Raw genomic sequence first — 18537 nt, forward strand, 5'->3', positions numbered from 1 at the left:
CTGACGCTCTATCCATTGAGCCAAACCGGTTTCGGCTGGCCACCTTGCTTCTGAGACACCCCACTTAGCTGCCTGCCTTAGCGTTTTGCAATGTTGTCCTAAACGGGGCTCACTTCTTCCCCTCCTTCAATCCTTGGCTCAAATCTCCCCTTCCTAGGGAGACCTGTACTGACTACCCTAATTAGAACGACACCCCTCACCCTTTATTTCCTTCTACACTACTCTTTTTCTTTTTTTCACGGTTCTTATCAACTGCTAACATTTTACTATTCAGCATGTTTAGGTGCTATGTTTATGGCTTATTGTCTATTTCCCTCCAGTAGAATGTAAACCGCAAAGGGTAAGGATCTTTGTTTTGTTCAGTGTTAAAACCAAGCATAAAATACCTACTAGGTGCTCAATAATTATTTGCTGAAAAAGGGGATGAAAAAGATACACAAGCCGAGACCGGTTTGGCTCAATGGATAGACTCGCACATGTGTCAAACACAAGGCCCGCGGGCCAAATCCAGCCCGCCAGGCCTTGCAATGTGGCCCGCACCGCGCTGTCATCACTGCACTCCGCTGTCAGTTTATGACATTGTCAGTTTATGACTGTTCAGTAAACCATTCGGCCCGCGATTTAGGCTGGATTTTAGATTTTGGCCCCTTCTCTGATTGAGTTCGACACCCCTAGAGCGTCGGCTTGGGGACTGAAGGGACTCGGGTTCGATTCTGGTCAAGGGCATGTACCTTGGTTGCAGGCATATCTCCAGTAGGGGGTGTGCAAGAGGCAGCTGATCGATGACTCTCTCTCATTGATGTTTCTAGCTCTCTATCTCTCTCCCTTCCTCTCTGTACAAAATCAATAAAACATATTAAAAAAAAAAAAAAAGATACCCAAGAAACGTTAACAGCTGTAACCCTCAGGGAGGGGAACTCAGTTATTAAGAGGTAAGGATGGGAAGGAGCCTTACTTTTCAGTACATACTCTTGTATACTTTGTACCATATGCTTGTATTAATTGATTGAAATTTTAATAAAAATTTTTATGCTAAAACTGGAAGAAGTGACAACCTGGACTCAACCCTTCACCTGACATACGGTGGTCCAGGTGCAGAGCAGTTAAGTAGTTTGTACACAGCCAGAATTTAAACCCACATCTGCTAACTCTAGCTCTTAACCATTATGCCACAGAGTCTTCTGATTTGGGGCTCTGTCAGCCCATTTAATGTAGCATGATGCAAATGCCCAGCTATTCCAAAGTTGATGGTTTTCCATTATAATGAACTCCAAGCGACGGTCTCAGTTCTTTTGACACGTGAGATGTTGGCTGTACTGTGCTTAGCTTGACATAAATGGGAATACTGGCCTTGGGGATTCTTTTAGGAGAATTTCACTGTCAAAATAAAGTGTTGATCTCAGTCCCTTGGTAGTTAGAAACACTATGTTCTTGAACCCTGCACTCCCAGATATTTCTTCTTTCCAAGCAGTCAAGAGGTCTGGATGAGCTGCTGGGGTGGAGGGTTGAGGGAGGGGTTAGAGGGTACTTGGCCTAGGAGTACTCCCTCGGGCTGTTACAGGCTGCCTGCTGAGCCTGCAGAATATGGCGGACCGGTGGGAGGCTTTCTGGGCCCCGGCCAGTTGGTGCATCCGCCGCCCCTGCTGCAGCCAATAGAGCATCTCCATCCTGTCAAGCTTCATCTTGTCCAGGTAGCGCTGCCCCCTGAACGTCACCGGCTCACCAAAGGCAACCTCCACCTCCTCTAGGAGGGAAACCAGTGGAGCCTCCATCTGATTGAGCTTCCTGTGTAGGCAGATTCGGACTTGATTCTCCTCCAATAAGCGAGTCAGATCCATCTCAGCCTTTTGGAAGAAGCGGTTGGGGTCAGAGGCGAGTCGCTCAAACCGCTCCAGTTTCCCCATCACTGTCTCCCGAAGCTGAATGGGCTGCAGGGTCTGCTCCCAGGCGCTCACCAATAAAGGCAGCTGCATCAGACGGGCATTGGAGCTGTACTTGATAGCCATGTCCAGCCGGTCCTTGTCAGGAACCTCCAGAGTGGACCACAACCGCTCCAGACGCTTCTGCAGATGCAGGAGTTTGCGAGGTTCTCCCAGGAGGCTGGTCCTCCCGGTTTCTAGACTGTGCCCCAGCACCGTGTTCCAATCCCACTCTCCCGGCACAAAATCTGGCTCTTCGTCCTCTAGCAGTGGAGGTGGGGGCTGAATCTTTAGCGACTCTGTGACAGGGGCCTCCATCTGTTTAGGAACATCCTCTTCGTACATTTGGAAGATGACGTGGAGGAAGTCTGTCTCCTGGTTGGTGAGGTATTTGAAATAGTCATTCAACGACAAGGGGTTTCTCGACCAGTTCGTCCCCGAGGCCTTGTATGTCTGTCCCTCCAGGTCTCTGTTTCCTTGGGAGGATGAAATAGAGGAATGCACAGTTGATAATCTCTTGGGAGAAAGACCGGCCAGCTTGGGGTTGATGGCACGATGCTGCTTCTCTAGATGCAGAAGAGCTGAGAACAGGAACATGGACCAGTCTTTATTGGTTGCAGGCTCAACCAAGGGTCCCTGGTTGAACGAGAAGTGGTCGATAGAGACACGGCTCATCAGCTCTTTGTAGACCTCCCGGATGCTGTTCCCAACGAAGCGATCAATATCCATGTCCTCGATCAGTTTGGGGTCCAGCTCACCAGCTAGGTGATTGTATAGGGCTCCGGCCCCTTCAATGTGGAAGGAATCCAAAAACTTTCTCTCAGAGACCTGTACGCCAGCTGCCAGGACCACCATCTGATTTCTTAGCTTCAAAGTAACTGTCACCGGCTGTGGGTGGAGTGGAGGGGGTGTGGGGAGCCGGGGCCCCCCCTGCCCAGAGGTTTCTTCTTCCTCACTCAGCATCCTCTGCATCTCTGCTATGCGCTGCGCCGTGGCTGGGTCGTGGGTCAGGGCCCCCAGGAGCGGGGACACGTCTGAGTCCATCGGTGAGTAGGGAGCCCGCTCCAGTTTCATGTTCTTCATTATCTGCTTCAGGTCCTCGGCCACCATGTCCTCTACCAGCTCGGGTTTGCTCTCTGCGAACAGGACCAGTGGGGTCAAGGGACGAGGGAGGGGCGGAGGGAGGCCCAATTCATCTGCCAGCTTCCAGCCCTCACGCAGGGAGGGCATGGACTGGCCCTTCTGGAGCCGGGCGTGGAGAGGCGGGTAGGAGACGGCGGGAGACAGGCTGGTGAGAGTCACCGAGTACCTGGGCAGCGACCCCACCTGAGAGGGAGTGAAGCTTTCTACCTTCTTCCGCATGCCAGGCAGCCAGCGGAGAGTCCTCCTCCTCTTCAGCAGAGGGATGGACTTCAGTTCCTTCACAGGATCGGGTCTGGTCTCGCTGAGAAACTCTCGCGAGCGGCTGAGCTGGATGAGGTAGTTCAGGCTGAGGTTGCAGTCAGGTATTTGGGCAAAGCTGGAGCCGCGGGGCCCTTGAGCCCTGGAAGTCGACAAGCGTCCGGAGGAGCTCAGCTTGCAGATGCCGCCCCGGGCCTGCTCCAGCTTCAGCAGGGAGCGGAAGTCGGCGAGCAGGCTGCGGTAGACCTCGGGGCTGGTGAGGAAGACGGTGCAGTCCCTGGCGAGGTGGGCGGCCAGCCGGGTGACCGTGGCGGCTTCCGTGAAGACGTGCGTGGCGGTCGGCATGGTCTTCAGCCGGCGCAGGTAGCGCAGGTAGAGCTGCTCGCAGCTGAGCAGCACGTACATCAGCACCCGCTTCCGCAGCCTCTGGTTGTCGATGTGGCTCAGGCTGGGCTCGGCGGGAGGCTCCTGCCAGCTGCACTTCAGCTCGTTCAGGATGACCTCCAGGAAACGCTGTGGGCCCCCGGCGGGCACCCGCTCCGCCAGCTCGCACCGGGCCAGCCGCTTGGCCACCCGGCGGCACAGCGACGCCACGGTCAGCCGTGACACCGGCAGGAACGGGAGCGCGGGGAGCTCCAGCGCGGGGCGCTGCGGGGGAGCCGCCTCCGGGCTCGCCGTCCTGCTGCTGGGGAAGAGCGACAGCGGCAGCAGCAGCCGGTGATAGAACTGCTGGAGCTCGGCTTCGGGTTTGAAGGGCTTCATTTTGGCGCCGGCGCCGAAAGCTGGCGAGGTCCGGGCGGCCAAACGGTTACTAAGGCAACCAGGGAGCTAAGAGCCAGAGTGCGCCTGCGCGGCCAGGGCTCGCCACGCAGGGAACGCTGGGGTGGGCGGGGCTTTGCGTGTGCGCGCGCGCGCGCTCCGGGAGGCGGGGCAAAGTCTGGCTCCCGAGGCTCCGCCTCCTCGTGCTGCCGCCCGGTTTGCCGCTGCGGGGACTCTGGCAGTTCGGATCCTGTCAGTGACCGGGTCCGAGATGGCGGCGGACTCGGGGGACCGGGAGACCGCCTGCACGGTGAGGGCGGACGCCTTAGGTGGGAGCCTCCGAGAAGGGGGCGGAAGGGAGGAGCGGGCACCGGGAGTGGGGCGACCTGGGGACCCGGCGTGGAAAGGGCGATAGTGGGAGAGTCCTCGGCTTTCATGTGGGAGGGCGGCGTCCTGAAATGACTGAGTGATAGATAATGAAGAAGGCGCTCGAGGAGGGGTCGGGCGTTCGCCCCGGCCCCTGGGGTGGTGGTAGGGGAGGTAGTGAAACGGGGTGACGCCAGAGGGGTTCTCCGCTCTCATCGGCCGGTCCCTGCCGTCTTTGCAGCTGGAGTTCGCCGTGCAGATGACCTGTCAGAGCTGTGTGGACGCAGTGCGCGCGTCCCTGCAAGGGGTGGCAGGTAAGAGCCAGGACATTTTCTGAGAACCGTGCAGAGAGCCTCTGGGAGAGGCAGGCAGATCTGGAGGCTGGAGCTGCTTGTCAGGGGAGCAGTGCCCAGGGGAAGACTTAGACCCTACTTCCGTGAGGCCAGGGAAGGAACCAAGCGTCAGCTTTGGTTCTGGATAGGCTAGGCTGCCTTCCAAGCTTTGTGACCTCAGGTCAGTTGTGTAACCTTCTGGCCTCGTCGTCTCACCTGCCAGATGAGGACAGTGTCACCCTCCTGATGTGTGCAAAGCAGGGCGCACAGCCCTTGGCATACCTTGCAGGCCAGGGCCACAAAACTGCCCCGCCACCCTCCCCACAGCCCCCTCGTGTCAAGAGGCACCTCTAGGTGGATCTGGGACCCCCAGGCATCGCAGGCTGCCCAGGATGAGACGTTGTGTGGAGGGAGGGACAGTTTGGTTATCTTTAGGGTTTCCTTTTCACAGAATTGCCCTGTTCCTTTTTTAGAGAAAGTTTTTATGAGTTTAGTTGAGCCAAACTAATGATATGTGCCGGGGAACAAGATCTCCAGTGCTCCCAGCATTGCCTTGTTCTCCATCTCTCAGCCCAAATATCCCCGTCTCTCACGTGCTGCCTCCTCCCAGTTGCATTTCTCAGTTCTGCCTCCTTTGAGCGGGCAGCTTGTCTGACCCACAGCTGCCATTCCCCTCTCTGCCTGCTGATTAACCCGGGCATAGCCTGAGTTCCCGCACAGCCCGTGAGCTCCCTGAGGATGAGGATCAGTACTTTCCCTGGCGCTGGCCTCCTCTGTGCCAAGTACACATTTGTTGGAAGAATACGGAGGAGGGAAACCGAAGATAGAGGGAAGGCCAATGGTCAGTAGCATTCAGTTCCCAGGGCGCCAGCTGAACATGACATGAAGTGCCTCATTTAACCCACCTGCGGGCCAAAACCGGTTTGGCTCAGTGGATAGAGCGTTGGCCTGTGGACTGAGAGGTACCTGGTTCGATTCCGGTCAAGGGTATATATTATACCTTGGTTGCGGGCACATCCCTCGTAGTGGGTGTGCAAGAAGCAGCTGATCAATGATTCTCTCTCATCGATGTTTCTAACCCTCTATCCCTCTCTCTTCCTATCTGTGAAAAATCAATAAAATAGATTTAAAAAATAAATAAAAGATAACCCACCTTCTGGCCTGCCCAGGCTCCCCCGGGTTTTCCCCTCTAGCACAGCAAACACACTCACTGAAGTCAGAGCAGAATGGTTGTCTTTGCTTTGGCAGCATGTATACTGAAAGCGGGGTAATACAGGGAAGATTTGCATGGCCCTTAAAAAAAAAAAGAAAAGAAAAGAAAAAAAGAACAAGAGAATGATTGTAAGCCCTACAGGTGAGAGCAGCATTAGAGGATTCAAGAGTTCTCTTAAAAGGCTTGGGAGCCCTGAATATCAGAATGAAAGAGATATTTTTTCCTTTTTTGGGTTGGCCTGACGCTCTGCAAATCTCAGCATGTGTCAGAATTACCCCACGGGCTGCGTGCACACAGGGGGGACTCCGGGGACTTGGGGGGCCGTGGAGACATACTGACTCTTGAACCTGACCCTCGTGAACACAGAGCTCCCGCCCGCACAGGACTGAAATCAGTGCAGCCTGAGTGAGGGGAAGTGGCAGCTGCCGCAGGAGGGCGGGGGAGGCCCCCAGCCCTGCAGGAAGCTAGGAGCTGCTTGTCAGGGGAGCAGTGCCCGGGGAAGTGCTGGGGCTCGAGCTAGGCTGCCTGGGATGCATTCCAGTTCCACGGTTTACCACAATGTGGCTTTGAGCAAGTTTCTTAATTTCTCTGTGCCTCAGTTTCCTCATCTGTAACGTGAGGATAATAGTACTCAACTCACAGGGTTACTTGAGTGTGGAAGGAGTTACTTTTTGGTAAAGTATGAAAAACTCCACCGTGCATGCTCCGTACATGTTAGCTCTCATGATGATGATGCTAGAACCCTTTCTTACGTATGTATGAGCTTTATTGAGATGTACTTCACATATCACAGAATCACCATTTAAAGTATACAGTCCAGTGGTGTTTAGTATACTCACAGAGGTGTGCAGCCATCAATTAAATTTCATCACCTCATGAAGAAACTGAACCCGTTAGTTACCACCTTCCTACTCTCCTACCCCCTAATCTCCCTCTGCCCTTATAGATTTACCTATTCTGGACATTTCCTCCAGAATGGCATCATCTAATACGTGGCCTTTTATGACTGGCTTTTTCATAACAATATTTCTGAGGTTCATCCATGTTGTAGTACATAGAGCTTCGTTCCTTTTTATGGCTGAATAGTATTCCACTGTATAGAAACACCACCTTTTTTATCCATCGGTGGATGGGCATTTGGATTGTCTTCACCTTTGGCTATTACGAATAATGCTGTTCTGATAGCCCTCTTTTATAAAAACATTTTTAAAAAATTATGTATGGCCCTGACCGGTTTGGCTCAGTGGATAGAGTGTCAGTCTGCGGACTCAGGGGTCCCAGGTTTGATTTCAGACAAGGGCATGTACCTTGGTTGCGGGCACATCCCCAGTAGGGGGTGTGCAGGAGGCAGCTGATTGGTGTTTCTCTCTCATCGATGTTTCTAGTTTTCTATCCCTCTCCCTTCCTCTCTGTAAAAAATCGATAAAATGTATTTTTTAAAATTATTTTAATTATGTAGGTTTCAAAAGTGATAGATAATGCCCGGCATGTAATAAGGACTCACCACAGTCCCGGGAGTGGTGCCATTATCCTCACTTTCTTTATAAAGAAACAGCCTCAGAGAGGTTAAGGTCCTTAGATGGCTAGGAGGAAACCTCTGAGCCTGCCTCCAGCATGGGAGGTTGGTGAAGATGGGCACGGGAGCCACCCTCTGCTTCTCTCCTTGCTGTGCCCAGCGCTGGGTCCGCCCTCTGCTGCCCTCGGCCCCTTCTTTCCCCCCAGGCGTCCAGAGTGTAGAGGTGCAGTTGGAGAACCAGATGGTCCTGGTGCAGACCACCCTGCCCAGCCAGGAGGTGCAGGCCCTCTTAGAAGGAACGGGGCGGCAGGCAGTACTCAAGGGCATGGGCACTGGCCTATTGCGTGAGTAACTACTGTGGCCTTGGCCTTGCCTCTCCGGGAGGGAGGCGGCCAGGGACTGGCATAAATCTAACCGCAGGGTGTTGTGGCTGTGGGTCGGAGAGACTTTGGAGAAGGTGTGAGAGTTATGTGGGGCTCTCTCCGTGCCCTTCCCCAGCTGATGAAGAGGTGGGTCTGGGTGAGGGGGCAAACCAACCCAGGTGTCTAATACCTTGCAGAGAATCTGGGGGCAGCAGTGGCGATTCTAGGGGGCCCTGGCCCTGTGCAGGGGGTGGTGCGCTTCCTACAGCTGACCCCTGAGCGCTGCCTCATTGAGGGAACCATTGATGGCCTGGAGCCTGGGCCACACGGACTCCATGTGCATCAGTTCGGAGACCTCACAAGGCACTGCCACAGGTAAGTTGTCCATAACCTCCCTTGCAGGATCCTTATCCCCCCAGTTGTGTACTCACTATGTGCAGGGGGCTATATCCAGCCCTTTACACACACCTTCACACTTGGTCCTCGTAAGTACTCTGTGAGGCATATGCACACAGGCCCATTCTACAGGTGAGGAAACTGAGGCTCAAAGAGGTTAAATGATTTGTCAAAGGCCCCAGAGCATGTAAATAGCAGAGTGGGGATTTAAACCAAAATCTGACCCTGGTGGTCCTGCTCATAGCTGCCTTACTATCGCTAAGACGGAAGGGGACTCCTGGACACGGTGACTCCCTGTGTCATGGTGTTTGTCATACTATTAGTTGTTTACTCATTTGTGTCTCCCTTAGGGGCTTATTGAGGGCAGGACCAATGTTCGATTCTTCTTTGTACCCTCAACCCAAAGCCTGGCACAGAGTGAGCCTGTTTGTTGAATGAATGCATGCATGCATGCATGCATGAATGAATGAATGAACGAACGATAGAAAGAATCAAATGCAGTTAAAGTAAGAGGATGGATCACCTGGCCTGTGAGCCGCTGTCTCACTGCCTACCTGCTACCTTTTCTTTTAGCTGTGGGGACCACTTTAACCCTGACGGAACATCTCACGGGGGCCCTCAGGACGCTGAACGGGTGAGTGTGCAGCTCTGTGAGGCTTAGGCTGAGACAGCCCACGGTCTGCAGAGACGGCCACGCAGCCCGCGGGGCCTCTGAGTGAGGATCCTTGTTGGTGGGGGTCTTTTCCCTTACTTTGTTCCCGTTAGGAGCATTTATTGCCCTTTCTGCGCCGGGGTGACCACTGAGCTGCTCTGGTCGCAGCCCGGTGAGATCCCGTCTGGAGGCCCCTGGGAGCCCAGAGCCAGCCCCTGGCGCAGCCCTAAGGGCCGTGAGCAGTGGGAAAGCTTCCTGGGGAGGTGACCATGGAGAAGTTGAAGGTTTTACCTGAACTGAGCAGCCATTCCCCAATGCTCCAGCTGCCGGTCCCACATTTTCATTTTCACCAGAGGAATGTTTTCTCACGGACAGGACAGTGAGGCACGTGTTGCCTTAATGATGTTTGCCCTACTTGAGTACTGCTTGTTCTGTTAGTTACTCAATGTTTGGATTTAAGTTAACTCGTTGCTTCTCTTTAGGTGAATTGGGTTATTTTCAGTGCTGTAGTCTGTCAGGGAGTTTCAGGCACATTCTGAAGCAGAGAATCTATGATACGCCCTGACCCCGCAGGCCCCTGCTCCCCAGTGCCAGCAGCCACCGCCTCAGGCTGGTCCTGTTGCAGCTGCACCCCGGGCCCTTTCGCCATTATTTTGAATCAAAGCAGGACATTAATTTATATAATGAAGGTAGATTGATTGTTTTAATCAGACACTTGATCTTGCCACAGAGAAAGAAAAACCAGTACTTGCAGTCTTACTAGGAGGGTCGTTGCAGAAATCAGTCACTTCAGGCGTAGACCGCCTTCTGTGTCCTGCCAGAGACTGAGGTCCTTTATCTTTGTGCAAGTGATCAGCAAATGTCCAGGGTGTTACAGGCCTGTGAACACCAAGTGGAAACTTGTCCTGGGTGTCAAACAAGGGATTTAATGTTTCCGAACCGCCTGTCCTCACACGCCTCATGCCACCTACTTCACTTCCGGCGTTGTGTGTGCCCCCTATGCGGGTTTCAGTACCAGGATCCTGGTCCTGGGAGCTGGGGACTCCTCTTCACCCCCCACCTCCCAGGACCTTCTGCCACCACACAAATGAAAACATGGTGTGTGTTTATAATTCATGTGACTGATTTTTTTTTTTTTTTTTTAACTTTTGACAACTGTCACATTTCTCATGGTCAAAAGTTTTTACTACCCCCCTACCCACACCCATGCCCGGAGTCTGAGAAGCCTTCCTGTCGCATCCATTGCACCGTGGCATGCTTGTGTTTAGTGCATCTGTTATATATTGCCGTGAGTCAAATGGCTCCAAACTTAGGGGTTTGAAACCACAAGCATTTATTTATTTATTTTATTTATTTATTTTTAATATATTTTATTGATTTTTGTACAGAGAGGAAGGGAGAGAGATAGAGAGTTAGAAACATCGATGAGAGAGAGTCATCGATCAGCTGCCTCTTGCACACCCCCTACTGGGGATATGCCCACAACCAAGGTACATGCCCTTGACCAGAATCGAACCCGGGACCCTTCAGTCCCCAAGCCGACGCTCTATCCATTGAGCCAAACTGATCTCGGCTGAAACCACAAGCATTTATCACCTCATGCTCTGTGGGTGCAGGTTAGCTGGGGCCTCTGGCTTGGGGTCCCTCAGGCTGCAGCCAAGGTGCTGGCTGGGGCTGCCGCCATCTCCATGCTCCGGGCGGGAGGATCCGCCTCCACACTGGCTCGTGTTGCTGTGGGCAGGCCCGAGGGCCTCCATGGCTGTTGGCCAAACATCAGGCCTTTGCCATGTGGGCCTCCCCCCAGGGCAGGTTCCAGCACAACAGCTGGTTTCCCTTGAGCAAGGGAGTGAGAGGCATCCAAAGCCGAAGCCATGCTTTCTTCTGTAACCTAACCTTGGCAGTGACACCAGGCACAGCCCACCCTCAGGGGAGCACACGGGGTGTGAGTACAGGGAGGTCACCGCACAGGCCGTCTTCCCCGCTGAGCCTGGAAAGGGGCTGAGCAGCAAGGGGGCAGGTTTGACACACAGGAGCGGGAATGGCAGGCTCAGCAGAGGAAACACCACAGGCAGAGCCCTCCAGACGTGAACCTGCATCTGGGAATGACAGCCCTAGTCTCTCATGAAGTGAAGGTTTTTTTGTTTTTTAAAAATATATTCTATTGAGTTTTTACAGAGAGGAAGGGAGAGGGATAGAGAGTTAGAAACATCAATCAGTTGCCTCCTGCATACCCCTTACTGGGGATGTGCCCGCAACCAAGGTACATGCCCTTGACCGGAATCGAACCTAGGACCCTTCTGTCTTCAGGCTGATGCTCTATCCACTGAGCCAAACTGGTTAGGGCAAAGTGAAGGTTTTTGAAGAGCAAGAGGCCACCCCGTGACTTAGGCCCTGGTCCGGGCCCCTCTCGGGGCCGAGAATCAGAAGGGGCTGGAGCCAGCTGCTCTGTGGTGCCCAGGCCCTTGGTGTAGACGGAGGAAGACTTGAGCAAGAGCTGCATGGCCAAGGCGGCCATGACGACTGGCAGGTTCCTTGTGGATTTCAACATCTGGTTTCGGCCAGATGGAAAGAGTCCAATGTGGGAATTTACATCCAAGCCTGGTTGTCCTGTTTCAAGTCCCCTAAGCGGTCTCAGCTTCCTTCCCTTTTCTCCTTGCCCCGCTCCTTGCTCTTCGTGCGCAGTGCTTCTGTACTGGAGGGATTGCTCCGGAGCGTGGGGTCACCATGTCACGCCCCAGCCAGATGCCCTTCTTGGTTCCCCAGTGCCTGAGGGCACAGGCCCTGCTGGGCTGCGTGGTGTGACATTGAGGCCGCCTGGCCCACTTCCACCCGCGGTGTCGGGGCGGGACTGGAAGGGCTGCCTCTCCGGACCCTCTACTGGGCGCACCTGGAGCCGCACTCCCGCTGCTGCTCCCTCAGCCACGTCCTGAAAACGTGCCCCAGGGCTCTGTGTCCTCCTCTCCCCGCCTTCTTTCTCCCGTAAAAGCCCCAACACGGATGTAGCCAAAGAGCCAGATGTCGGCCGCAGACGTCTGCTGGGAAACAAGATAAGGAGAAGCGGCTCTCCCCGCTGCTTGTCAGACCCGTCATACGGTGACATGCTTTGCCTCCCTCAGAGGCGTAGACACTTGCTTCTGCCCAGGTGTCAGGCTGGGGACGGTTTATTTGCACAGATGTGAGTCCCTGCGGCTCATCAGCAGGTCATGTCACTAGAACACACACTGTTGCCCTAGCCCTGTGTGTGTGTCACAGTCACTCGTCTGTTCCACATCGGGCTCCCGCTGAGCTGCCAGCCCTTGAGGGTGGTGCCTGCCTGTGCACCCCATGCCCGGCAGAGGGCGTCTGGGTTAGGAGCTGCCCGTAGACGTGTTACCTCTCCATTACCTTCCGGGGCAGAGCCAGCCTCTGGGGGGAGCCTGGACAGGCCTCTGCCCTGTGTTCCTTCCCGCTGCTCCCGGAGGCTGGACGTCAGGGAAAGGATGCTGGCTGCCCCTAAGGGCCAAGAAGCCAAGCGTGGCCAGCTTAAGCCCAGAGGAGCTGCGGGGTGCCAAGGGCTCAGAGTCATCGGGAGGCTGGAGGACTGGGCTTGGAAAGAAGCAGGAAGGGGGTTAGCTTCCAGGCCAGGAGGCAAGGCTGGCAGCGGCCTCGTAGGTCCAGGGGTCATGGCTTCCTAGGAAGGGGTCCCCGGCCGTTCTCAGGTGCCCTCACCCTGCCCAGGATTTCGGTCCCGGCGGGGGAGCCTGCCGTTGGCTTCCTTGTGTCCTGGGCCATCACTTCATCCTCCCCGACTGTACCCCAGGGGGACTCTGGTCCTTTGGGGAGTCGGATCCCGGGAAGCCAGAGCAGCTGGGCTCCATGTGCGCTTCCCCCGGTCTCGTTGCAGCACCGGGGGGACCTGGGGAACGTCCACGCTGACGCTGATGGCCAAGCCGTCCTCAGGATGGAGGATGGGCAGCTGAAGGTGAGCCGGAGGCAAAGGGGGGCCTTTCCTCACAGGGGGGTGCACTGTCTGACACCATTTGTTGTCCCCCTCAAAGGTATGGGATGTGATCGGCCGAAGCCTGGTCATCGATGAGGGAGAAGACGACCTGGGCCGGGGCGGCCATCCCTTATCGAAGATCACGGGGAACTCAGGGGAGAGGTGGGTCATGCCGCCCGGGCAGGAGGCCGAGCTCTGCCAGCCGTGCACGCGGACCCCGCAAGCGGCCCGGACAGTGCCCGCTCTGACCGCACGTTCTCCCGCAGGTTGGCCTGTGGCATCATCGCACGCTCCGCCGGCCTCTTCCAGAACCCCAAGCAGATCTGCGCCTGCGACGGCCTCACCATCTGGGAGGAGCGCGGCCGGCCCATTGCTGGCAAGGGACGGAAGGAACCGCCCCAGCCCCCGGCCCACCTCTGAGCCGGGCCTCAGCCTCAGCCTCAGGTCCGCCCTCCTCCCAGCCGGCGCCCTCCTCCTCCGGGGGCTGGGGAGCCCTGCTTGCCCAGCCCGAGAGCGAGGGCGCGTGGTGTGCAGGGGTCGCTGTGACGTTCCCTCGGCGAAGTAAAGTCTTCCTGTTCCCACGGAGCTCTGTTTTGTCCGTGTCCCGTGTCCCATGGGCGTGAGGAACACAGCCCCTCTGTCCCTGCCCTCCCCTCCAAGGGGCAGCGCTGGGTTTTGGAGCCAAAACAAAGCCGGATTTAAATCCACAGCCTCCTGAGGGCCGCCGCCTCCTCAGGAGCACTGAAGGACCACAGCAGTCACATTGCTGCTTGTGCCTGTCTCCCTCCGCTCCCCGTGGCCGGTGGAACCCAGTGTGGACAGCTACCTCCAGACTGGGGGTCAAGAGATACTCCTGCGTCCTCCCAACGCACCCCCCCCCTTTTAAAAAAGTCATCTGTCTTGAATGATTTCTTTACTCCCCAGAGGAAGACTCTAAATTAACCTAATCAGTGCTTGGCACAGGGCCTGGCACAGGGTAAGTTAAAGGAGCAGTGGCCGTGATTCTGAGACCAAATGGGGCCCTGGAGGCTCCTCTCACAGAGGTGGCCAAGGCTTCGTGTTGGGGCCAGGGATTCTGGGCCTCCCACTCATCTGCTTTGCTGCCCACTCCTACCCCCGCTGGACTGTGTCAGGCTTGCTCATCCGTGACAACATGGCTTTATGGCACGTGGGCTGTCAGAGTCACACTTTGCCCTTGCCCTGCCTGCATGGAACCAGGCGGGTGGTTTTGGATTTAGCTGGCCTTGCCCTGGGTGTGCCTGGCTCCGCTCCCATTCCAGGCCCTGGAGGCTGCTGCTGTGCCTCTGGCCCAGCCCGTAGACCCTGCTCCTCCTTGCCTCACCTCTCTGGTTGCTTTCCAGCTCCCCTTGTTTCTTGGGGAACCAAATCCTTTTAATCCTGGGCCCCCGGCTGTCTCTCCATGTCCGCCTCATTGCAGGAACTCCTCTTGGACTCTGACCTCCATTCACCGTTCTGCTGGAAGTCTGACTGGGTTTAACCCTTTTATGGCTAAACTGCTCACCATCCTCTCCTGTGTTTCCACCCTGAAGAATCAACATCCCCACTGGCTTTTCTTTCTTCTAAACTCTCAGCTGTGTAGTTTACAAACGCTGTTTTTAATCACAGCATACTGCCCACACATCTTTTTTTTTTTTTTTTTAATCAATCTTTATTGTTCATATTATTACAAAGGTTCCTCATTTCTTCCCCCCTCCCCCAGGTTCCCACCCCACCTTCCGCCCCCTCCCCATCCCCCATTGTCCTCATCCATAGGTTCACAGTTTATGTTCAGTCTCTTCCTCCCTCCATTTCCCCGATAGTAAATCCCTTTTCAGATAGTAAATCAGTTACTTAGCATTTTCTCATATCAATAATACCTCCACATGCCCAATGATACACTTCACACAAAAGACATTTCCAAATAGGTCAACCAGCCTCATCCAGGCCCCACCCAAGGCACTCACAGATCAACACCCCAGCGCTATGCTAACTTAACACATCCAGATCTAAGCCTTCATCACTTGATTCAGCAGACCCTCAAGTTCCCGCAAAAGTTTCCAGCCATGTCTGAGAGACAGCCGTGGGGCAGGGGCAGGCGAGGAGCGAGCTGTTCCGGGCCTGGCTGCTCCGGGCCTGGCCTCTGTTGCTCTGGTTCGTTCCACAACCAGCTGCTCCGGGTCTGGTCACTGCCGCTCCCGACCTCGTCGCTCTGGACTTGGCTGCTGCTGCTCCGGGCCTGGCCGCACCCGACCCGGTTGCTCTGGGCCCGGCTGCTCTGGGCCCGGCCGTTCCGGGCCTGGCCGCTCCCAGCCTGTCAGCTGCTGCTCCGGGCCTGGCCGTACCAGACCCGGCTACTCCGGGCCTGGCTGCTCCCAGCCTGGCAGCTGCTACTCCGCTGCCCACACATCTTGAAGGCCTATCTATAAAGCGAATGTGGACCATCCTGGGTTTCTGGAGAGCAGAATTTGAAAATCTTTGCCAAATTCAGACATTTTTGTGTTAGCTTTCAACTTCCACCATGTCCATAAACCATCTGTCCTTCCAAATACTCTACATTGATTCATTTTTAAACCTACTTAAAAAGGAAATTGTAATCCTGTTTACTAATACTGAACCTATATCGTGTTATTAAGTACCAGTCTCTGTGTGAAGCACTTTATCTGCAGTAATTACTTTAATCCTCATGACAATACTACAAAGGAGGTTCTGTTATTATCCCGTGTGACAGATGAGGAGACTGAAGCACAGAGGCAGTTATGGGACTTGCCCTAAGACACACAGTCACATGGCCCTATGCTCTTACCCACTGAATTAGTTCTCATTGTCAAGTATGGAAAGCAAGGTTCATTTGTCATAAACAGAAGTTTGCTAGAAAAAGAACACACATAGCCATTAAAATAAAAATCGTTTAGCCAGGAACTGCCCCAAACTGTGTATAAACTGAGCAGTTTTGCACGGCAATTTAGGGAACCCAGCCCATTTCTTTTTTTGCCCCCTGTTCTCTCAGCTGCCAGGTCTCACCTCTCTGCCTCAGCTGCGTTCTCAGTGGCCCCGCCTCCTCGTCCTCCGGTCTCCGGACCTACCGTCTCCTTCTGCCCTCTTCTCCCTGAGCTCACTTCGGCGGTCCATTCTGAGTTCTGCCCGGGATTCCGCGTTGTGGGCGTGCAGAGCTGTGGACACTGAAAGAACCTTCTATTGTCTGCAGCTGAATTCTGGCAGAGGGGCCTGACTGGCATCCTCTTCAGAGCGATGGCAGAGCCTCTTCTCAGGATTCCTGGCTGGCTGTTTCCACTCCGAGTGCTCTCAAGTGGGCGCCCTTGTGCTCCCTGGATCAACAGCCTGCGCGTCACCTGGAAATGTTTGGGATGCAAATTCTGGGGCTTTCACTCCAGATTTACTGAATCAGAAACTACATTTTAAAAGAAACAGCCGAAGCCGGTGTGGCTCAGTGGATAGAGCATCCGTCTGCGGACTGAAAGGTCCCAGGTTCGATTCCGGTCAGGGGCATGTACATTGGTTGCGGGCACATCCCCGGTAGGGGGTGTGCAGGAGGCAGCTGGTCGATGTTTCTCTCTCATTGGCGTTTCTAGCTCTCTATCTGTCTCCCTTCCTCTCTGTAAAATATCAAAAAAAAAAAAAGAAAAAAAAAGAAAAAAAAAAGAATTTAAAAAAGAAAAGGAAACTGTGTGCTCTCTGTCCAGTGTTCTCAGTGGTTAGAGCATTGGAACGGTCTCAGGTTTGAGTTCCAGTCAAGGGCATGTACCTGGGTTGCAGGTTCGATTCCCGTTCTCCTGCTCCTCCCCGCATTGGGGAGGCTACCAATCAATGTGTCTCTCTCACATCTATGTTTCTCTCACTCTCCCTCCCTCCTTCCCTTTCATGCTCTAAAAATCAATGGAAAAAAATATCCTCAGGTGAGGATTAACAAAATAAATAAATAAATTACTCTTACAGTGTTGTTGTTGTTTTTTAAATAGAAACTGTGTGGGTGAAGCCTAGAAATCTGTCTTAATAGGCTGCCAGGTGATTTTGAAGCACACTAAATATTGAGAACTAGTCTCCACTTTTTACTAAGCTGAGGGCCGCCCTGGCCAGTGGCTCAGTTGGTTGAAATGTCTTCCAGTGCACCAAAAAAAAAAAAAAAAAAAAAAAAAGTAACTAGAGGTGCAGCTTCTGTCCCGGGTCAGGGGTAGAGGGGAGGCAACTAATTGATGTTTCTATCTCATATTGGTGTTTATCTCTCTCTCTTCATCCCTTCCTCTCTCTCTAAAAATCAATAAAACACGTCCTCAGATGAGGGTTAAAAATAAAGACACAATATTTAAAAAATAAAAATAAGTAAAACAAACAAAAGCCCAGGGCTCAGCATCCTCTCCGAGTTGTCATAGCGGTGTGTCTGACTGCTGCTCCTATCCTGGTGTCGGAGTAGAGATCTGGACCATCCTCCAGCTCCTAAGACTTACCCTGTAAGTTAAATACATGTGGGTGTACACTGACTTAAAGCATCTTAGTCAGGGATGGAGAGAAGATTAAATCTAGAAACCTAAGTAAGAGAAGCACCATAACAGAGAGAGCTCGCTTTCAGGCAAACAGAAAAATGCTGAATTCCCGGGGTCTGATTGTCTAATAATACCCCTGTCAATTTCAGCAGGAAAGAATCCTGTCATCATGTTTATGATGTACATTAGTGGTATCAGTGCACTGAAAAGACTATTAGCAAATGCTTTATTTATTTATTTATTTAAAAAAAAATATGTTTATTGATTTCAGAGAGGAAGGGATAGGGAGACATAGAAACATCAATGATGAAAGAGAATCGTTGATCAGCTGCCTCCTGCACGCCCCCTACTGGGAATGGAGCCCACAACCTGGGCCTATGCCCTGACCAGGAATCGGACTTACTACAGTTTAAAGTTTCGATATTACCAGAATAGTTCCCAAGAAGGATGTAGAGTTCACACTATCATTAGCAATGTGTGAATGTATTTTCCTCACACCTTACCAGCAATAGATTTAAATCTAATATTTTTGCAAATCTGAGGGCTGAAAAATGTCGCATTTTTTCCAGGAAATTGCACTCCCCTGACTACCTATGGAGTTCCTTTTTTATCGGCCATTTGTACTTATTTTTTTTAAAATTCAAATATTGTATGCCTCATTTGCACTTCTTTTTCCAGTTCATATCCTTGGCTCATTTATTTCATCTTTTTTCCATATAAATTTGTGGTGTTTTTGTACAGTTGCCCTGAACTGTAGATACATATCTAATTGCCATTCGTATCTCCACTTGGATCTTAAACTTATCATGTCCCAAATGGAATTTCTGGTCTTCCACAGAAAATCTATTCCTCCTGTAAAATTACTTATCTTAGTTAATGCTTCCAGTGGCTTAGTGTCATCTTTGATTCCTCTTTCACAATTTACATCCAATCACAGCTCTACAGTCCAATCTGACCACTTCCCCTGAATTCTATTGGGCCACCTTGATCCATGTCGCCATCATCTCTTTCCTGTATTTTTTATTTTTGGAGAGAGTGGAAAAGAGGGGAACACAGACAGAAACATCAATGTGATAAAAGCACATCAATTGGTTGACTTCTGCAGGCGCCCCAACCAGGGCCAGGCCTGGAAGGAGGCTGCAA

The 18537-nt window shown here is 53.2% G+C and overlaps 2 protein-coding genes and 1 long non-coding RNA gene across 3 annotated transcripts; 1 reads left to right on the forward strand and 2 right to left on the reverse strand.

The window, feature by feature from the left end:
- Positions 1 to 984: 984 nt before the first annotated feature.
- On the reverse strand, positions 985 to 4179 carry CCDC87 (coiled-coil domain containing 87). Its single transcript, XM_084894012.1, has one exon. The coding sequence runs from the start codon at positions 4080 to 4082 to the stop codon at positions 1518 to 1520; it is 2565 nt and encodes an 854-aa protein (XP_084750138.1). The 5' UTR covers positions 4083 to 4179; the 3' UTR covers positions 985 to 1517.
- Positions 4180 to 4245: 66 nt separating this feature from the next.
- On the forward strand, positions 4246 to 13480 carry CCS (copper chaperone for superoxide dismutase). The gene is made up of 8 exons (XM_084894018.1): positions 4246 to 4389; positions 4687 to 4759; positions 7713 to 7850; positions 8066 to 8243; positions 8838 to 8898; positions 12800 to 12877; positions 12954 to 13057; positions 13162 to 13480. Exons 1-8 carry the CDS (start codon positions 4351 to 4353, stop codon positions 13313 to 13315), a joined length of 825 nt encoding a protein of 274 aa, XP_084750144.1. The 5' UTR covers positions 4246 to 4350; the 3' UTR covers positions 13316 to 13480.
- On the reverse strand, positions 13376 to 16844 carry LOC311627490. Its single transcript, XR_014795928.1, has 3 exons — positions 15251 to 16844; positions 14870 to 15155; positions 13376 to 14537 (listed from the first exon to the last, which is right to left on the reverse strand). It is a non-coding gene; the product is annotated as an uncharacterized lncRNA (long non-coding RNA).
- Between the last annotated feature and the right edge of the window lie 1693 nt (positions 16845 to 18537).

The sequence above is a fragment of the Pipistrellus hanaki genome, assembly GCF_964339955.1.
Source record: "Pipistrellus hanaki genome assembly, chromosome: 9".
Taxonomy (NCBI): Eukaryota; Metazoa; Chordata; class Mammalia; order Chiroptera; family Vespertilionidae; genus Pipistrellus; species Pipistrellus hanaki.